At 35.2% G+C, this 17846-nt stretch overlaps 1 protein-coding gene across 1 annotated transcript; it reads right to left on the reverse strand.

The window, feature by feature from the left end:
* Positions 1–309: 309 nt before the first annotated feature.
* LOC127801478 (uncharacterized) lies at positions 310–15586 on the reverse strand. The gene is made up of 6 exons (XM_052336681.1): positions 15332–15586; positions 14961–15040; positions 14701–14836; positions 13971–14178; positions 13761–13843; positions 310–750 (listed from the first exon to the last, which is right to left on the reverse strand). Exons 1-6 carry the CDS (start codon positions 15584–15586, stop codon positions 724–726), a joined length of 789 nt encoding a protein of 262 aa, XP_052192641.1. The 3' UTR covers positions 310–723.
* Positions 15587–17846: the final 2260 nt, after the last annotated feature.

Genomic DNA, 17846 nt, shown 5'->3' on the forward strand with positions numbered 1-17846 from the left:
TATTTTGTAAAGCAAATACGTGTCGTGCATATGTCCTAACAATATTTAAAATATTTTTTTAAAAAAAATTGCTTAAAAAATTTTCTATTTTAACTTAGCAAGAATTAAAAAAACTGTTCTATTTCGATTCAATCAATTTTTTATCCACTCACAATTCAAATAGACAACACCATTTCCTGCACCCGCGTTCAGAATACTCAAGCTCAAAAAATAACAGAAGATGCAAGCAAGCAGTCATGAACAACAAGCTTGCTTGACAATTAACTTCTAGCATGCATCACATTAACAAATTAAGAAATTACAAAAACAGTGCACAACAATTTTCTCGAAAAGTTAAATAAGAAACACCCATTCTTCAGGTAGCTTACAAGACCAAGTAACATTTGAATGGAATACATATAATTAACAAATAAAAAGAATAGTTTCTTCAAAGCCCATTTTACAAATTCAATTTCACTACTTCACAAGCATTCTTCCCCTGGATCGCATATAAGGCTTTGTGTGGTTGTGTGTCACACCAGGGGCCTTACCAAAGTGTTTCACTGCTTCACGAACATTCTTCGAGCCTGGGAAAGAGTGCCTATCTCACATTACCGCATGAAGGGGAAAAAATTGATTAGATCTCCCAGACCATTGGAAAAAAATAAACATGCTCAATCCACTAATTCTACGTAAAATTCCCCACCCAAATTGTAGGGTAGCAAGCCGAATAAGAGATTAGTCCTACCAAGTACCAACTCTCAAGTGGACCTAAACAGTTAGCCAACAAACAATAATTACAGAATGCCCATAAAACATTAACCCCATCACTTTAGAGGAAGACTACCAAAAAGAAATAGTAGTTCAAGCATATGTGATACCAATCATAAAATTTTGGAAAATTTTTGCCTCTTTCATCACTAATTGTTATGTTTGTCACAAATAAGTGAGACCAACCATATGTAAGAGGAAACAGAGAGAAAGAAATAAACAAGGATACAATTCAATTCCAAAACTAAGTACCATATGAAATATATTAGTATTATTAAAGAAAACAAATGTACTTAAACCATCCGAGACATGCATTCGTTCCATCTCTGCCATGGCTGCAATCTTAAGCTGCTACCACCATGCAAAATCTCAAGAATAGCCCTTGCCAAGCTTTTGAAATGCAGAATACACTTTCTGCCTCGACCCAACAACATTTATACCCCACACCCATATCCTTGAGATCCTCCAATGTCAACATTGGCAAAACTTCTTCATCCACATCGTGTATCTCAAAAACATGAGCGTACCGGCTCAGCCCCAGTCCAATCAACCAGTTCTTCACCACATTATCACTACCAAAATTCCTATCTCCACTAGTAGCCCACTTCCAATCCCGCGAATCGTCCCTGCTCACTAAAACCCTAGCCCTAGCCGTTCTCCGATGCCCATGCCAGAAATCGAGTGCAACATTGTCAATAGATTGAATCGGACTCTGTTTCTTCATCGGACTCTTTGTATTCTTACGAATCGTACAAAAAAAAGAACATAAAATGGAGGATTATAGTGGGAAAAAAGGAAGCAAGCTTACCTAGGTCCGACATTGTTGCCGACAGCAAGAGATTCCTTCCACCTTTTTTTGAGATCTGGATCTTGTCCCAGTGACAAGTAGTGGCGAGTAGCGGGCGGTGGTGGCGAGTTATGGCTATCAGTGAGGAGGAAGAAATGTGGGCATGTGGTGGAGGGTTGTGGCTTTCAGCGAGGAGTAAGAAAGGTGGGCCGATGGTGGCGAGTTCTGGCTGTCGGCGAGGAGGAAGAAAGGTGGGCCAGTGGTGGCAGGAGGTGGCCGGTGGTGGCGAGTTGTGATTGTCAGTGAGGAGGAAGAAACGCAGGTTAGGTTGGACTTCGAGAGAAAGCAATGGAGGCTTCGATTTCTTCAGACTGTGGGTTGTGTGCAAAATTTGGTGCTTGTCTTTCATCGCGATAAATGGTTTCGGCAAGGTTGTCGGTAAAGCCATCTGGCTAATTAGCAAAATTCAATGCACTGAAATGCAATGTATAAATCTATGTCATCCTCTGAAGGGATAATTATACCAATAATCACTTAATTTTGTATTTTATTACTATTTGATCACTGAACTTTGAAATGTTACCTGTTAGTCACTAATATTTCAAAACTATTACTGCTTAGTCACTGAACTTTAAAATATTACTTGGTAGTAACTGATATTTCAAAATTGTTTCTCATTTGTCACTCATTAACTTAAAGTTCAATGACTAATGAGTGACGGGTGAAAAACAATTTTGAAATATTAATAATTAGTAGGTAACATTTTAAAGTTTGGTGACTAAGCGCAGTAACAGTTTTGAAATATTAGTGACTAACAGGTAACATTTCAAAATTCAGTGATCAAACAGTAACAGAATGCAAAATTGAGTAATTATTGATATAATTAACCCTCCTCTAGATGTTATTCATAGGAATGGCATTTGAAACAAAACAAGGCCACTTGGGCAAACTCTAAGCAACGCTAAAACCCTCGTGAATTCTGCCATCCTCCGGAGGACTTCCCAAAAATACTCTAGAAGCTTGACCATTTGGGATCACATGAAAGTAAAATTGTTGAAACACGAAGCCTTATAGAAGGATGCAACACAACATATTAAATCAATGTAATTACAAAAAACAGGACAAGAAGGAAAAAATAATAACTACAAGGCAACACGAGGTACAAATAACTATTTCCCATATGCAAGAACAACAGTTACCATATATATACATATATAAACCACCTGTGAATAAGGGAGTCAAAAAATATCCGAAAATCGGTGAATCAAACTGAATCGTGCCTTTTGGATTGGTTCTATGGTTCAACGATTAGGTTCTAGTTCTAAAAAATTAAGAACCGATATATTTGGTTTGGTTACTGGTTTTTCTTTTTAAACCGTGGTTCAAACTGAACCGGAACCAATATTATACTTGTATATATATTATAATTTTTTGGGTATATATATATACATACGCATAAATATATTATTACTTGCAATTTTAATCTGCTATTTTTTTTTTTTTTTGGTTGGTTATTGTTATTCATAAACTCTTTTATTTCTAGATTTTTATGCGCTATTGCTATACTAAATAGTCGATGTAATCTAATTTGATAAGTTAGTCTATGAATTATTTTGTTCTACTTTTACTTTAAGATTTGAAGTATTAATGAAGTTATGGGTTTATTTTAATTAACAAATTTGTTTGTAATTTCATATTTTGCGAAAATATTTAGAAGCTAAATGTTAATTGGATAGAACCGAAACCGGTCTAATGCGACGAATTGGTCATGGTTTGGTTCTATATATGTAATGGTTCGGTTACGATTCTTATTTTTTCAGAACCGTTAAAAATGGTTCGGTTACTGAATTCTTATAGAACCGGACCAATCTGAACTGTTGACACCCCTACCTATGAACGTAAACATATGCGTATATGTAACAATAGGTTTACAACAAGTAATCAAAAGAATGATCTAATGCATGTTATCTGCCAAGTCCTCCAACTGAGCAAGAAGACAAGAGGAAGAGATGCTGGCAAACCATCATCCGTTCCACTTGACCATGGGTCCAGCAACTGCAAAAATCAAACAACAATGATTCTGAAGCGTTCTAGTGTTGGATGTATCAATGTTGTCCCATACCATTTGATGTCCTTTGAGTGCATTCTTATTTGGCAAATGCAACTTCAGAGTATTCAAACCTTTGAAGCTACCCAATTCACTTGCAATAGCTTTCACTTCAATATCCCACCAATTATCATCTGGATTCACTTCAATGCTTAGTTCTTCAAATTGAGTTCATTCCGACAGGTATTTCGTTGGAAAGATTCTACTTACATTCTTGCATGTTTTTACACGGTCTGCACGAGGATTCAAGGTCACCTTCAAGTCATCTTCTCAATTAGTCAATCTTCCCCCAACTTCAGGTGACAATGGGGTACCTTCCCCTAAAAAAGAACTCTTCCAGGTTAACCATCTGTACCCAGACGTTCCCACACGAATCTTAAGACATTAATTAGGTTTGCAACAGTCCATCGCTGTAACTGAGATGATAGCTGTTGCCACATTACTTCATGGAGTGTGAGCTCCCAGACACTACCATCTTTCATACCTTTCAGAGCCATTGCGAGCAGAAAATAATAGCAAGTGGATGGCCTCGACGTTCTTCAACTAAACGTATGGTGTTTTGGTAGAGATTGTAATATCTCAAAAGCCTAGAGAAAGGTAGTATATATCAAGGATAAGTAGGGAATGAAACAACACCAGCTGGATATCTTTTAGGTTGAATATAAGCAAGGAACTCCCGGGTTAAACATGCTTGAGCTAAGGAAACTCAATGATGGGTGACCCCCCTTGGAAGTTCGCATAGGCCGAATAGGTAAATTGTTCTGATCCTTTCTATCGCTCAATGCGGGATGTTGCAGGTGGTATCAAAGCTGACCCTTGGTGAAGGCGGTCCGATAAGGGCAGAGAATGACGTCGAGGCTCGAGAACCTGTATAAGGAGCAGCTTCTAAGATGGAAGCCCCCAAAAGGGAGAAGATCTAGAACCAGTTGTAAGGTCGCATGACAAGAATGTCATGTGCTCAAGGGGGGAGAATGCAATACCCCAAGAGCCTAGAGAAATGTAGTATATATCGAGAATAAGTAAGAAAGAAAACACAACCAGTTGGATACTTTTTAGACTGAATGTAGGTAAGGAACCCCCGGGTTAAGCGTGCTTGACCTGAAGAAGCTCAAGGATGGGTGACCCTTAGAAAGTTTACGTAGGCCTATTAGGGTAAATTGTTCTGGTCCTTTCTATCGTTTGATGTGGAATGTTACAAAGATGGTTATAAAAATCATCATCAAGCACGGTACTACCCACGTTCTTGCAAAACAAGTTCCAGGGTACCAAACAATCCTCTAATCTGATCTCCAAATCCAAGGCCAGCGTTTGGTTAACATTCTGTGGTTGAGTTTTCAGCACGATGAACACAGCAGTCAATGTTTGAAAATGCGGCCTAGGCGGCCGCCTAGGCGTTCAGCAGCCACTGGCCGCCCCAATTAAGGGTTGCTCGGCACCCCTAAGCGTCGGGGCCGATTAATCGGGTCACAGCAATGCCTCGCAGCCTGGGTCGCCGCTTAGGTCACGCACGACCTTTCCCTTCTTTATTTCCCCTTCCCCTTTACCCTTTCTCTCTCTGGTTATTCGTCTCTCTCTCTCTCTCTCTCTCTCTCTCGTTGTCGCACCGCCGATCTCATCTCTTAGCCATTCTCTCTCGTTGTCGCTGATCTCATCTGTTAGTCATCCTCTCTCGTCACCGATCTTGTCTTCCTCCAATATGTATCCATCTTCCTCCACCTCCACCAGCAACAACGCAAGCTTGCGTGCTTGCTACTATAGCAAGCATCAAGCCTTGTCAATTTAATATTTGCTCGCACCCCAGTTGTCTCCTTGTTGTTACCTTTGTTATTACAAGCAACTAGTGTTGTTACATCATTTATTTTAATATTTATTAATGTATTAATAAAAAATAAAAAAAATTCTAGGCGCCAGCCTGCCGCCCGACTAGAGCCTAGCACCTTTTAGAATACTGACAGCAATATCAGCAAAGTCAAAGAATTCTAGGTCATCCACATTTGTCCTTCAATCAATGTAATCCACAAGCGGCAAGATGCGGGAAAGACTGCCAGTAGAAGAAGGCTTTTGTACCTGCTCAACATTACATTGGAGTCGTATTAGGCTGTCATAGTTGGGGAAATACACTTCGAACATATTTCTTATCTCAGGTAGTTCAAGGCTTTAGCTACTTCCATTCCCAATCAAGACCAAAAATTCCAATCTTTCCCCCTCCCAAATGTCGCCAAGATACTTCACAATTTGCTTAATAGCAAAGTTGATTGTGAAGTGACGTGTCATTTCTTCGTGTGGTGACACTGAAACTGTTATCTCCTCTTCATACGTCTTATCAGTAGTTCTTGTTGAGTGGCTTGTCAACTCATCAACTGCTGCAAGTTTGGTTGTTGATGATGATATTGCCGAGTGCTCTGGAGGATCTCGCTCTTGAGAAAGATGGTAATCAGTTGCAATGCCAAAATCATACTCGACCAAGTCTCTTTGAAGTCCACAAGAACCATCCAAATCTTGGGCTTTGCTAAAATGACTAGGAGAGTGTATATGTATGTGTTTACCTGTAATTAAAAAAATATACACGCGTATACATATATACATATATGTACATATATATGAATACATACATACATATACATGCACACATAGATATACATACATACACATGCACATATACATATACTAACACACACATATACATATATACATGCAAGGGCGGAGCCAGAAAAAATATCCAGTGAAGGCGCAACTTACTAAAGAAAAAAATAAGAAACAATATAGTAATATAAATATGCTAAAAATTAACATTATTTATTCAATACCTTACAATAGTTCTTTGCGATGTTTCATATTTTGATAATGTTGTATAATAATTTCATTATTAATATTCGAAAATATCTCTTTCTCAACATAAACAACTAGGCTATCATTCATCCACTGATCTCCCATTCGATTGCGCAATCTATCATTCACAATGTTCATTGCAGAAAATATTCTCTCAACAGTAGCAATAGCAATCGGAAGAACTAGTACCAAAGTCAGAAGTTTGTACACCAACGGATATATTATGTTTTTTTTTCGTCATAACCAACTTCTCTGCAAGATCACCAAGGCCTTTTAATCCTTCAAACTCTTTGTTAGAGCGCATATTAAAAATAAAAGTTTTTATTTGATCATCAAATGTTAGGAGATTTACTGATGAAAAATCTTCTAGATAAAACTCAGCATGTTGAATCAATCTTTTCTTGTCAAAAGCAGAGAATGAATCATTTGGACATAGACATGCTACACAAAGAAGCAACTTGGTATTTGCCTCCGAAAAACGATCATTCAACTCTTGAAGTTGCATATCAATGACAGCATAAAATAAATCTACACAGAAATTATGCAAATATATTATTTCTGGAGCTTGACGTTGTGGGCGACCACGAGCTGCACAACATATAAACATATCATCCATGTTTGGAACATCAATGTAGTGCACCTGATAAAAAGAATAGACTTGTTGCACAAACGAATCCCACCCATCATTTCTAAAAGACTAGAGTCGTTGTTTGCATAGTTTCATCAATTCCATTGCATTTACAATATCTTGATCTTTTCTCTGTAATGCCTTTGATAATTCATTTGTCATCGCCAAAACAGTTCTCATCAAATGTAGATTAAATGCAAAATCAAATGACAGTATTGACTCCAACAAATTATATGCTTCACCTTTTTTATCAGAATTTGATCCATCAACACTAATCATTTCAATTACATTTATAACAGCTGAGAACATGACAAGCAAGTTGATCAAAGAATTATAATGTGAACCCCAACACGTATCACCAGAACGTTGAAGGGTAGTTTCTTGATTAAGTCCCCTTCCACTTAAAATCCCACCATTCTCCAATGCTTTTGCAACAATATTTGCTTATTTCTCTCAAAGATGATCACAACGTTTAGACGATGCTCCAACAATATTGACCACATCAGCAACCAAACGAAAAAAGTTAGAAATTAGAGTATTCTTCTTTACCATGGCTACAAGAGTTAGCTGAAGCTGGTGAGCAAAACAATAAATGTAAAAGACGCAAGGATTCTCTTTTAAAATAAATGATTTGAAACCATTGAACTCACCATGCATATTATTTGCCTTATCATAACCTTGTCCTCTCAATCTAGACAAGCTTAAGTTATATTTAGAAAATGTCTTGTCTATTGCAGCCTTAAGTGAGAGAGCTGTAGTACTAGAAACATGCTCAAGACCAATGAAACGTTCATTTACTTGTCCACTATTGTTCACATAACGTAAAACAATTGACATTTGCTCCTTTGTTGACACATCACGAGATTCATCAACTAGAATTAAGAAAAATGAATCTCCAATGTCTTTGATAATAGCATTGATCGTTTCAGCAGCACAAGCACTTACAATATCCTTCTAAACATTGGGTGATGTTAATTTGCAATTTAAAGGAGCTTTGTTCATTATAATTGCCTTAATCTCATCATTAATTTGCAATTTAAAGGAGCTTTGTTCATTGTAATTGCCTTAATCTCATCATTATGATCACCTAGAAACTTCAATAGGACTAAAAAGTTACTTGGATTCTCTGAATTCTCAGATTCATCATGACCTCGAAACGAAAGCCCTTGTCGCAACAAAAGTCTAATACAATCAATTGATGCAGTAAGACGAATACGATAGTCACTTCATACTTGTTTTGACTGCTTGAAGAAAACTGATTGAATATGTTGCTCTTGATTCATCAAAGCCTCACACTTGATGCGACCTTTATTGTGTGCACTATCATGATCCCCAACATGAATATTAAGCCTATCTTTACTTTTCCAATACGAGAATCATTCACTAACAAAAGCATCGCCTCCTCCTTGTTTACCCACACTTGTTTTGAATAGATAACAATACAAGCAAAAAGCAGCATCTTTTGATACATTATACTCCAACCAACTACCAAACTCTTTAAACCAAGCAGGATTGAATCGTCTAGTTTGTGTCTGTCCAAATGGTATATATGGAAAGTCATGGTCTAGAGGCTGACACGGACCTTTTTGCATATAAGCTCTCCGGACTTGATCTCGAATATTAACATCGTAATCCAAAATTGGAATTCTTAGTCCAGGATCGATGGGAAGTTGTGTAATATCAAAAGTAACACTATTTGATTTTTCCCTATCAACATCTTCTACAACTGACGAAGATTTTTGTTTAAAAAATCTATCCAGGACTGTTTCAAATTCAAGATAACAAATGATAATTAGAGAATGCATAAATTCGTAAATTTATCAAGTGCACATGTAAATTATAATTGATCAATATCCAAATTACGTGCGCCTGTCCAATTGATCTAACAATCAAAATATTAAATTACGTACCCCTGTACAATTGATATCAAACTACGTGCGCCTGTGCAATTAATCCAACAATCAAAATATCAAATTACGTGTGCCTGTGCAATTGATCCAACAATCAAAATATCAAATTACATGCGCCTGTGCAATTGATCCAACAATCAATTAGCCCAACATTAACATCACATTAATAATCAATTAACCCAACATTAACAATCAATTAACATCACATTAACAAATTTATTTTCAAAAACAAAACCCCAACATCAATTAACCAACATCAGTTAACAAAATTTAAATTCACCTAATTTTAAAAATGGGATAAAAAAATTTACCTTCTTGGATAAAAATGATCAGCGGCAGACAGGGGGGTCGGGTCGAAGCCTGGAGCCGAAAGGGTAAGCCAACGACGAGGGCTAGGGCCGAGGCAGAGGCGACAAGCGACGGAGACAAAGGCCCAGGCCCCAGAGAGAGCTCAAAAAAGCTAGCTCAGCCTCAGCGTTGCTGGTCTAAGAGGGTGAGCGAGTCGGCGCGACGGCGACTGACGGACTGAGCGAGGCGAGCAGTGGGTGACCGAGGAGGGTGAGCGAAGGCGAGGCGAGCGAGTCAGAGGCGACCTCAGCAATGGTTCCAATCGTCCGATCCGACATAGGCACGGAGAAAGGCCGGAGCAAGTGAGAGCAAGAGATAGGAAGTGGAAGCCCGAAGCCAGCGGCAGCGAGCGAGAGCTAGTGCGAGTCGCGACCGTGCAAGAGAGGGAGAAGAACAGAGGGCGTGGGCGGCAGGCGAGTGAGAGAGGGTCTGATTGAGGGAGCCAAGTAGGGTTTCTCCCAATATTTAATTTCTAGCGAGCCTGAGTGCAGGCCAAACTCAATGGCGGGCCAAGGCTCACTGGGCCTACATTGGCTCCGCCCCTGTATACACGCTTTATATACATACAAATGCACACACAAATATACATACACCATCCCTTCTGCACTATGAGTAGTATGCTGATTTACCATCCCCTCTGTTGCTAGAAGTGTTGATATAAAATTCCTTCATAAATCGTATCACATTATCTCTTACCTGTTTCATCTTGTCCTGTACAGTTGTGAATCTCCCCATATTTCCCCATTGGCTAAAGCAGTTGCAATAGCAACAGGTGTTGCTGGTGCACTGGTAGCAGAGTAGCAAATGGGGTTAGCGCAACAGCCCAAGCTAAGCCAATCTTTGTGGATCCATATGTTAGAAACAATGCCTCTTCAAATGATGTGAATGGGGTTAATGATGAATTAAGCAGGTCAGTAAGGAATCTACATGCAAGAATGAGGGATTACAAGAAAAAAGTTGAACATGAGAAAAAGGAACAATCAGAAACTTTCAAGCAATGGATTAAAAGTGTTACAAAGATCAAGGATCAAGTGAATAAATTAACAGCCAAATATGACAAATAAAGGGAGAAGTCATCTTCCAATTGCAGTGAAGCAATGAAGAAGAAGCTCAAAGAAGTAAACCAACTTTTGGAACATGGAATTCGAATAGAAGATGAGTTGACGGTTGATTGACAACTGGAATCTGTTGTGAAGAAAAAGGCACCTTGTATTGAAAAGATTCAAAAGTTCCAAGATAGACTTATGGATGTATTAGGATCACCAAGGAATGATAAGATTAGGAGTATTGGAATCAATGGAAGGAAAAGGGTTGGCAAAACAACCATATTGATGAACTTGAATACCCATAAAAAAGTTGCTAAATCATTTAAGATAGTCATTTAGATGGACGTTTCTAAGGAAAATAGTGAGAAAAATCTAGGTATTGAGGATTTGCGATGAGACATTTTAAAAAGATTGAACAAGAAAAGGCACTAAAGATGCTCGTGCCAATGCAAGTAGAATATCAGTGACATTAATGGATAAGAAATATCTGTTACTTTTAGATTATGCTAAGGAATATTTCAACTTAGGTGAGATTGGAATTACTCATGAAAAAAATGGTAGTAATGTTGTTTTGACAACTAAACATCATGAAGTTTGTTCTTTGCTAGTGAATAAGGTGGTAAATGTGACAACATTGTTTGAGAAAGATGCATTGGAGATGTTTCAAGGTATCCTAACAAGACCCTGAATGTAACAAAGATCTAGAAAAGTATTACCTTACAAAACAAGTATTAAGGGATTGTCATTATATTCCACTCTTGATAGAACAACTTGCAAAAACCATCAAATAGAAAACCAAAGCAAAAAACAATTCATCCATTTGAAAAATTGGATGCGATTTGCAATTGTTGCATGAGCAAGCATCCAAAGAGCACATAGAAGAGTATTATAACTTGTTAAAAGGATTCTACTATAGGCAAATGGATGATGTCTAGAAAAGATGCTTTCTTTTTGGTGCCTTGTATCCTAAAGGAAGTGACATCTACCTTGATCATTTGATGGAGTGTTTGGTAGTAGTATATTTCCATGGAAATGACTACGAAAAGGTAACTTTGGATGTGTGTAGTACCTTAGGACACCTTATGGATCTTTCATTACTTGAAAAAAGTAAAGAGAACTGTGTTACTAAGCAAAAAACAATTACAAAGACCCTTAGATGCAGAATCTTGGAGGAATAAGCATCATATCTCGCTGAGTCAGAATAGATTTGATCAATTACCACCTAGCCCAGATTGTAGTGATCTCTCAACACTCTTCTAAAAAATTTTCTACCCACATTTTGAGTGTTCAAAGATAACTACAATCTAGGATAGGCAATAACTGATCAAATTTATTTTGACTCAATGAGACATGATGCTTATTACTCTAGGATTTTGCCTCTGGGGGTTTTTGTACTATTTTTTGCTTAGTAACACAGTTCTCTTTACTTTCTTCCAATAATGAAAGATCCATAAGGTGTCCAAAGGTATTACACACATCCAAAGTTACCTTCTCATAGTCATTGTAATGGAAATATGCTATTGCCAAACATCTCATCAAATGATCAATTAGATGTCACTCCCTTCAAGATACAAGGCAACAAAAAGAAATCATTGTTTCTAGACATCATCCATATGCCTATAGGAGAACCAATTTAACAAGTTATAATACTCTTCTGTGTGCTCTTTAGATACTTGCTCATGCAACAATTGCAAATTGCATCCAATTTCCCAAATGACTAAACTATTTTTTGTTTGATTTTCTGCTTGATAGTTTTTACAAGGCAATACTTTTCTCAATCTTTATGAAATTCAAAGTGTTGTAAGATACCTTGAAACATCTCAAATGCATTTTTCTTGAATAATGTTGTCAAATCGACCACTTTATTCACTAGCAAACAACAAACTTAATCATGTCTAGTTGTCAAAACAACCTTACTACCATTTTTACCATCAGGAATTCCAATCTCATCCAAGTCAAGATATTCCTTAACATCATCTAAAAGTAACAGATATTTCTTATCCCAAATGATTCAGCAACTTCATTATTATAATTATTCAAGTTTAACATATAGTTGTTTTGCCATCTCCTATTATCCCATTGATTCCAATCCAACTAGCTTTATCATTTCTTAGTGATTCTAATACATCCATAAGTCTAACTTAGAACATCTAAATTTTCTCAATACAAGCACTACAAGAATTTCGAATTTTAGCAACGAAAATATTCCGTCACTAAAGCCAAAAATCCATCACTAAATCAATTTTCGCAAAAGTCATCGTCGCTAAATTTTATTGGCGACGGATCTGTCGCCAATTTAGCAATGGAAATATTTCTATCGCCAAATGTAATTTTTTAAAATTTAGCGACAAAAATATTTATGTAGCTAATACTATAATTTTTTTAAAATTTAGCGACGAAAATAAAAAAATAATATTTTATTAAAAATATTTTTGTGGCTAAAATATTTTGTCACTTGAACAAATAAAAAAAATTAAAATAATTATTTTATTAAAAAAATATTTAGCGACAGAAAATTACCACAGCTAAAACATATAAAAATTTAAAAAAATAAATAAAAATTAAAATAATAAAAAATAATTAATTAATTAATTAAAATAATTATTTTATTAAAAAATATATATGTTTTAACAAAAAAAATTATTAAAAATAAAAAATTAAAACATTGAGACTCATTGAATTTAACTTTACCTTCATAAAGCTACATAAAAAACAATGAGAACTCCAGAAAAAAAAAAAAAAAAAAAAAAAAGGCCAACTGCTTCATATACACAGAAGACTGCACGAGCAACCTAGCCACAACTATTCATTAGTCAATCTTCCAACCAGAAATGGCATGAGAAGCACAGCCAACAGAACAATGGTGTTTTCCCATTCTTTTTCCTTCTATTTGTAACTATCGGATTACAAAACTGATGGGAACCAGAAGTGGTGCAAAATTGACATGCATTTATTCTACTTGAAGAAAATTTTATTAGAGGGACAACATTTGTGGTAAGAAATCAAACAGCGGCCCGGCAACAATAGGAAGAGGAAAGTGAACAGAGGAGAAAGTTATTTTTCATTTAGATGAAAGGAAAACAGTAGGAGAGTTAATGACTGCATGTTGGATTTTCCGGTCTGCCTTCAATTATCTTCCACCATAGCATAAATTTGCTTGGGATCAAACTTCTAATGAGTTCAAGCCACAAGAATAAGCCACTTGGAACATAGAAATAAATAAAGAAAAAGCAAAGAGATAATTTGTTCTGTTAAATTGGTGGGACATTTTTCAAGATCACATGTTCATAGGTCAGGCAATCAATAACCAGTGTGATGACACGATTCTAGGTAGATCATTTCACAATGACATCACCTGAATAAAGTAGTAGAGATCCTTAGCACATTGTTCATACTCTTTTCGACCAAAAAGACTCACAATAGCAGCTGGTGCATTATCTGCATTCAATAAAAAATAGAGTTGACTTACAAGCATAACCAGCATTTGGAATTTGAGTACAGGATAATGTTGGCATAATGCTTTTAATGAAGAGGAAAGTTGTTAAAGTTAAACAAGTAAAATTACCAATCATTAGGTCATATACAAATTTTGCACGACGCTCAGCTTCCTTTAGTTGTTGCTCTTCCCATTGGTGGACATCCTCAATTTTCTTAGGTGAATATACAGATATGGGGGGTTGGCCATCAGTTGAACGTAGAGGTGTGTTTCCAGAGGCAGTTGGTCGTTGTCGCCTTGGATGTTTTGTTATGAATATTCCATCAGGCCAAAGTATCTAACGTGAATCAGAGAGAAAATAATAAGCACCCCACACTTCCATTATTAAGATTTCCGCAAGTACAAGTTTCCCTGAACAAAAGACATGCCAAACACCCCTTCTGCTTATAAAAGGCTGCCTGGTAAATAGTAAACTACTGACTCAAGTTTCAGGTTGTTTTACTTGCATGCCCATATGTAGCAAAAATATCAACTACTCATGGACCTCACAGTTGTTATCTGTGAGGCAATGATAACTGACAAGAAGCCAGTTGATGTTGCTCCCTTGTGAGCCTTATCTTAATGAATCCAAAATTGAAATGGGTTCTATAAGATTTTGTGAATTTTGTTTAAAATGAAGCAAGTAAAACCAAAATTAAAATAAAATTGTGAATTATGAAATTAGAGTCAAGACCTGTTAAAATCTGAATCCTCTTTTATGCTACCAAGTATTGAGAACTCCAAATAAGGGAGGGTTCATCAAAAACATTGAGAAAAATATAAACAGGCATCTTAATTCAAGAAGGCTGTGAAGGATAACCTGCTCAATCCGCCTGATTCCTGAAGCAACCACTGTTCCCCTACGTAAAAGTTGGATTTTCTCAATCAACCAATCATCGAAGGCATCACCCATTCCCAACTGTAATACCTGTTTGGCCACCCAGAAAGCCTTCCGCCTGTAATGCACTGGTAAGTTAGCCAGAAGGAAATCTAGCAAACTGAAACTTTTGGACATTCTGTCAAATATAAAAATAAGGGACGATAGTTAACATAATCTAAACAATTATACATATCATATACCTGATCCAACCCCCGTCTTGCAGCTGGAAAACAACATCTACCAAATCTAGTATTGGGACACTTAGACTTGGTGGCACCCACTGCATTAAATATAGAAATATTACAAAATCCACATAGAGGTTAAACTGGAAATATGCCACACACACACACAAAAAAAAAAAAATGAATGAAGTACAATAGGCAAAAAGTTGGCCATGTCACTGAAGCTCTGTCTATCAAGTAAAGTAACCAACAAAATGAAAGCCAATTCCAAAAAGAAAAACTTGAGCAGGTTAGATAACAGATAGATAGTGATTACCCAAGCATTAGAGGCAAAGCAACACGATCTCGCAGAATATATACACACACACAGAATATACATATACATATACCTTTGAGGCGGCAGAGGCGGATCTCGCAGCGATGAAGGCGGAGGGGGAGCCCGATCGAGCTGGAGGCAGCGGCGGCGAACGGGGGAGGAAGCAGAGGCGACGACAGGAGGCGGAAGCAGAAGCAGCGGCGATGACAGGAGGCGGAGGCAGCGGCGGATGGGTCGACGGCGGGAGTAGTTCGCGGAGACAGAGAGAGAGAGAGAGGGGTGGGTTAGGGTTAAAAATTTGGGGATTTGGGGAAGGAGGCGGGGGCATCTCCCGCCCACAATCTTTTTTTTTTCATTTTTTTGAAATATTTATTTATTAAATAAAAATAAAATCATTATAAATATAATATTATTAATTATTTCATTAATAAAAATAAAATAATTTATGATTATGATAACTAATAAAATAATAATCTAAAATATGGTAATAAAATAATTTAAATTATTGCATTAAATTAATATTTATTTTAAAATATAATTATATTATAAATCTAATAATTCTAATAAATAAGTTTGATATATTATAAATCTAAAATTAATTTTTTATTTTTTGGTATTTAAACAAATATTAAATAAAAATATCACACAAATAATTAATGCATAAAAAATAAAAAAATAAGAAAATTAAGATTAAGGACAAAAAATGCTTAATGAAAAATAATTTATATGTATTTAATATTGATTCAAAATATATAAAAAAAAACATCAATTTTAATTTTCAAATTCTGAATAAGCTGAGTATTGAATGAACAGTATCAAACACATTGCATTTATTGAGTGAATAGTTTTATTGGGGAGAACTAGAAGAGAAGTGAGGGGGTGTTTGTTATAAAAGAATGCAAATTGAGTAAGATTAAGTTAAGTTAATTATATTTAGTGTGTTCGATTATTATGTATTGAATTTACATTATTATTGTCGAGATATAATAATATTTCTTTATGCAATAATATGTCTCAATCAAAATATAAGAGAGTATCTCTTAGCGTCTTCGAGAGGCTTGCAAAGAGAAACAAAAATTTAGGATATGAAAGAGATCACCTGCAAATTTTTTGATGCATAAGTCAATATTGTGTTCGAAATGAAATTATAATTTTACTAAAATTGCGAGCATATATTAATTTAGCAAAAAGTTATTCTATTTATAAAAAAAAATAGACTGACAACGTAGCCCCTATACTTCTTTCTATATAATACAATCCATCAATATTGTTTCATTTTTTATATCTTAAAATAATAAAAATTTTAACAATATTATGATTTTTAAACTTAATATATTTATTTAAATTAAAAAATTTAAATTTTACAAATTAATTTGTTTATATTCATTTCACGTTTAAATGTATATTCAATTTTAAATTTTTTTTAATTCTTTTATATTTATACATTTAATTTTTTATAAAATTTAAATATTTATATATTTAAATATTCTTCTCAAGTTTAAATATTTGTAAGTTAATTGATTAACAAATTTAAAAATAAAACAAAAATTAAAATTAGCGATGGATTAAATATTCCGTCACCAAAATTATTTATTTATTTTTTTAATTTAGCAACGGATTGAATTTTTGCCGCTAATTATAATTTTTTTATTTATTTTTAAAAAATAGCCACAGAAATTTGTTCTGTCGCTAAATTTAGCGACAAAAATAATAATATGTTGCTAAATTTAAAATTAATTAATTTTAATATTTATTTAAATAATAAAAAATTAATTTTAACCACGGATTTGGAGAATCTGTTGTTGATTTAGCAACGAAAAATAAAATTCGTCGCTAAAATTAGTGAAGGAAAAATTATCCGTTGCTATTTTTTTTTTTTTAAATATGTAATTAGAGACAAACAATTTAATTTTTTGAAATTTTAAAACTTTTAGCGACAGACAATTTTTCATCGCTAAAATTAGCGACGAATTTCATATTTCGTCGCTAAATTAGCGACCATCGCTAATTTTTAAAAATGTTTTTGTTTTTAATTTTTTTTATCACTTTAGCGACGAAATATTTTTCCGTCGTTAATCTGTCACTGATCCATTACTAATTTTATGAAATTTTTTTCTCTTATTCCTTCGCTAAAACCTGAATTTCCTGTAGTGAATATGCGTTCTTGTTTATAAAAGTTGTTGACCAACCATTAATTAATTTTTTATTTAGTCTTTTTTTGCCTTAAACTTATTAATTAGTTATTTATTCGCTGATCATTGAAAAATTCTCCTTCCTAGTTACCAAGGTTTCCTTTCCTCATCATTTTATGCACAAAATGGAGTCTTAATAATCACTTTCTTGCACCTCACTTTGAAAATTTACCCTTAGGTCCAAAGTCACATATATATTGACCTATATAAAAGCCACAATAAGGTTCACATTGCATGTTAGATATGTTTTTTCTTTTTCCTGAGTTGGGCAATGGAACACCTTACTCTTCACGCGAGTTACAACCAACTAGGGAAATTGAGATTTTATCTTTTTATCCCTTTAGCATCACATTCTCAATAAAATTAAAGTTAAGGTAGGTAATTAAAAAGAGCACA

This window comes from Diospyros lotus, chromosome 5, assembly GCF_014633365.1.
Source record: "Diospyros lotus cultivar Yz01 chromosome 5, ASM1463336v1, whole genome shotgun sequence".
NCBI lineage: Eukaryota > Viridiplantae > Streptophyta > Magnoliopsida > Ericales > Ebenaceae > Diospyros > Diospyros lotus.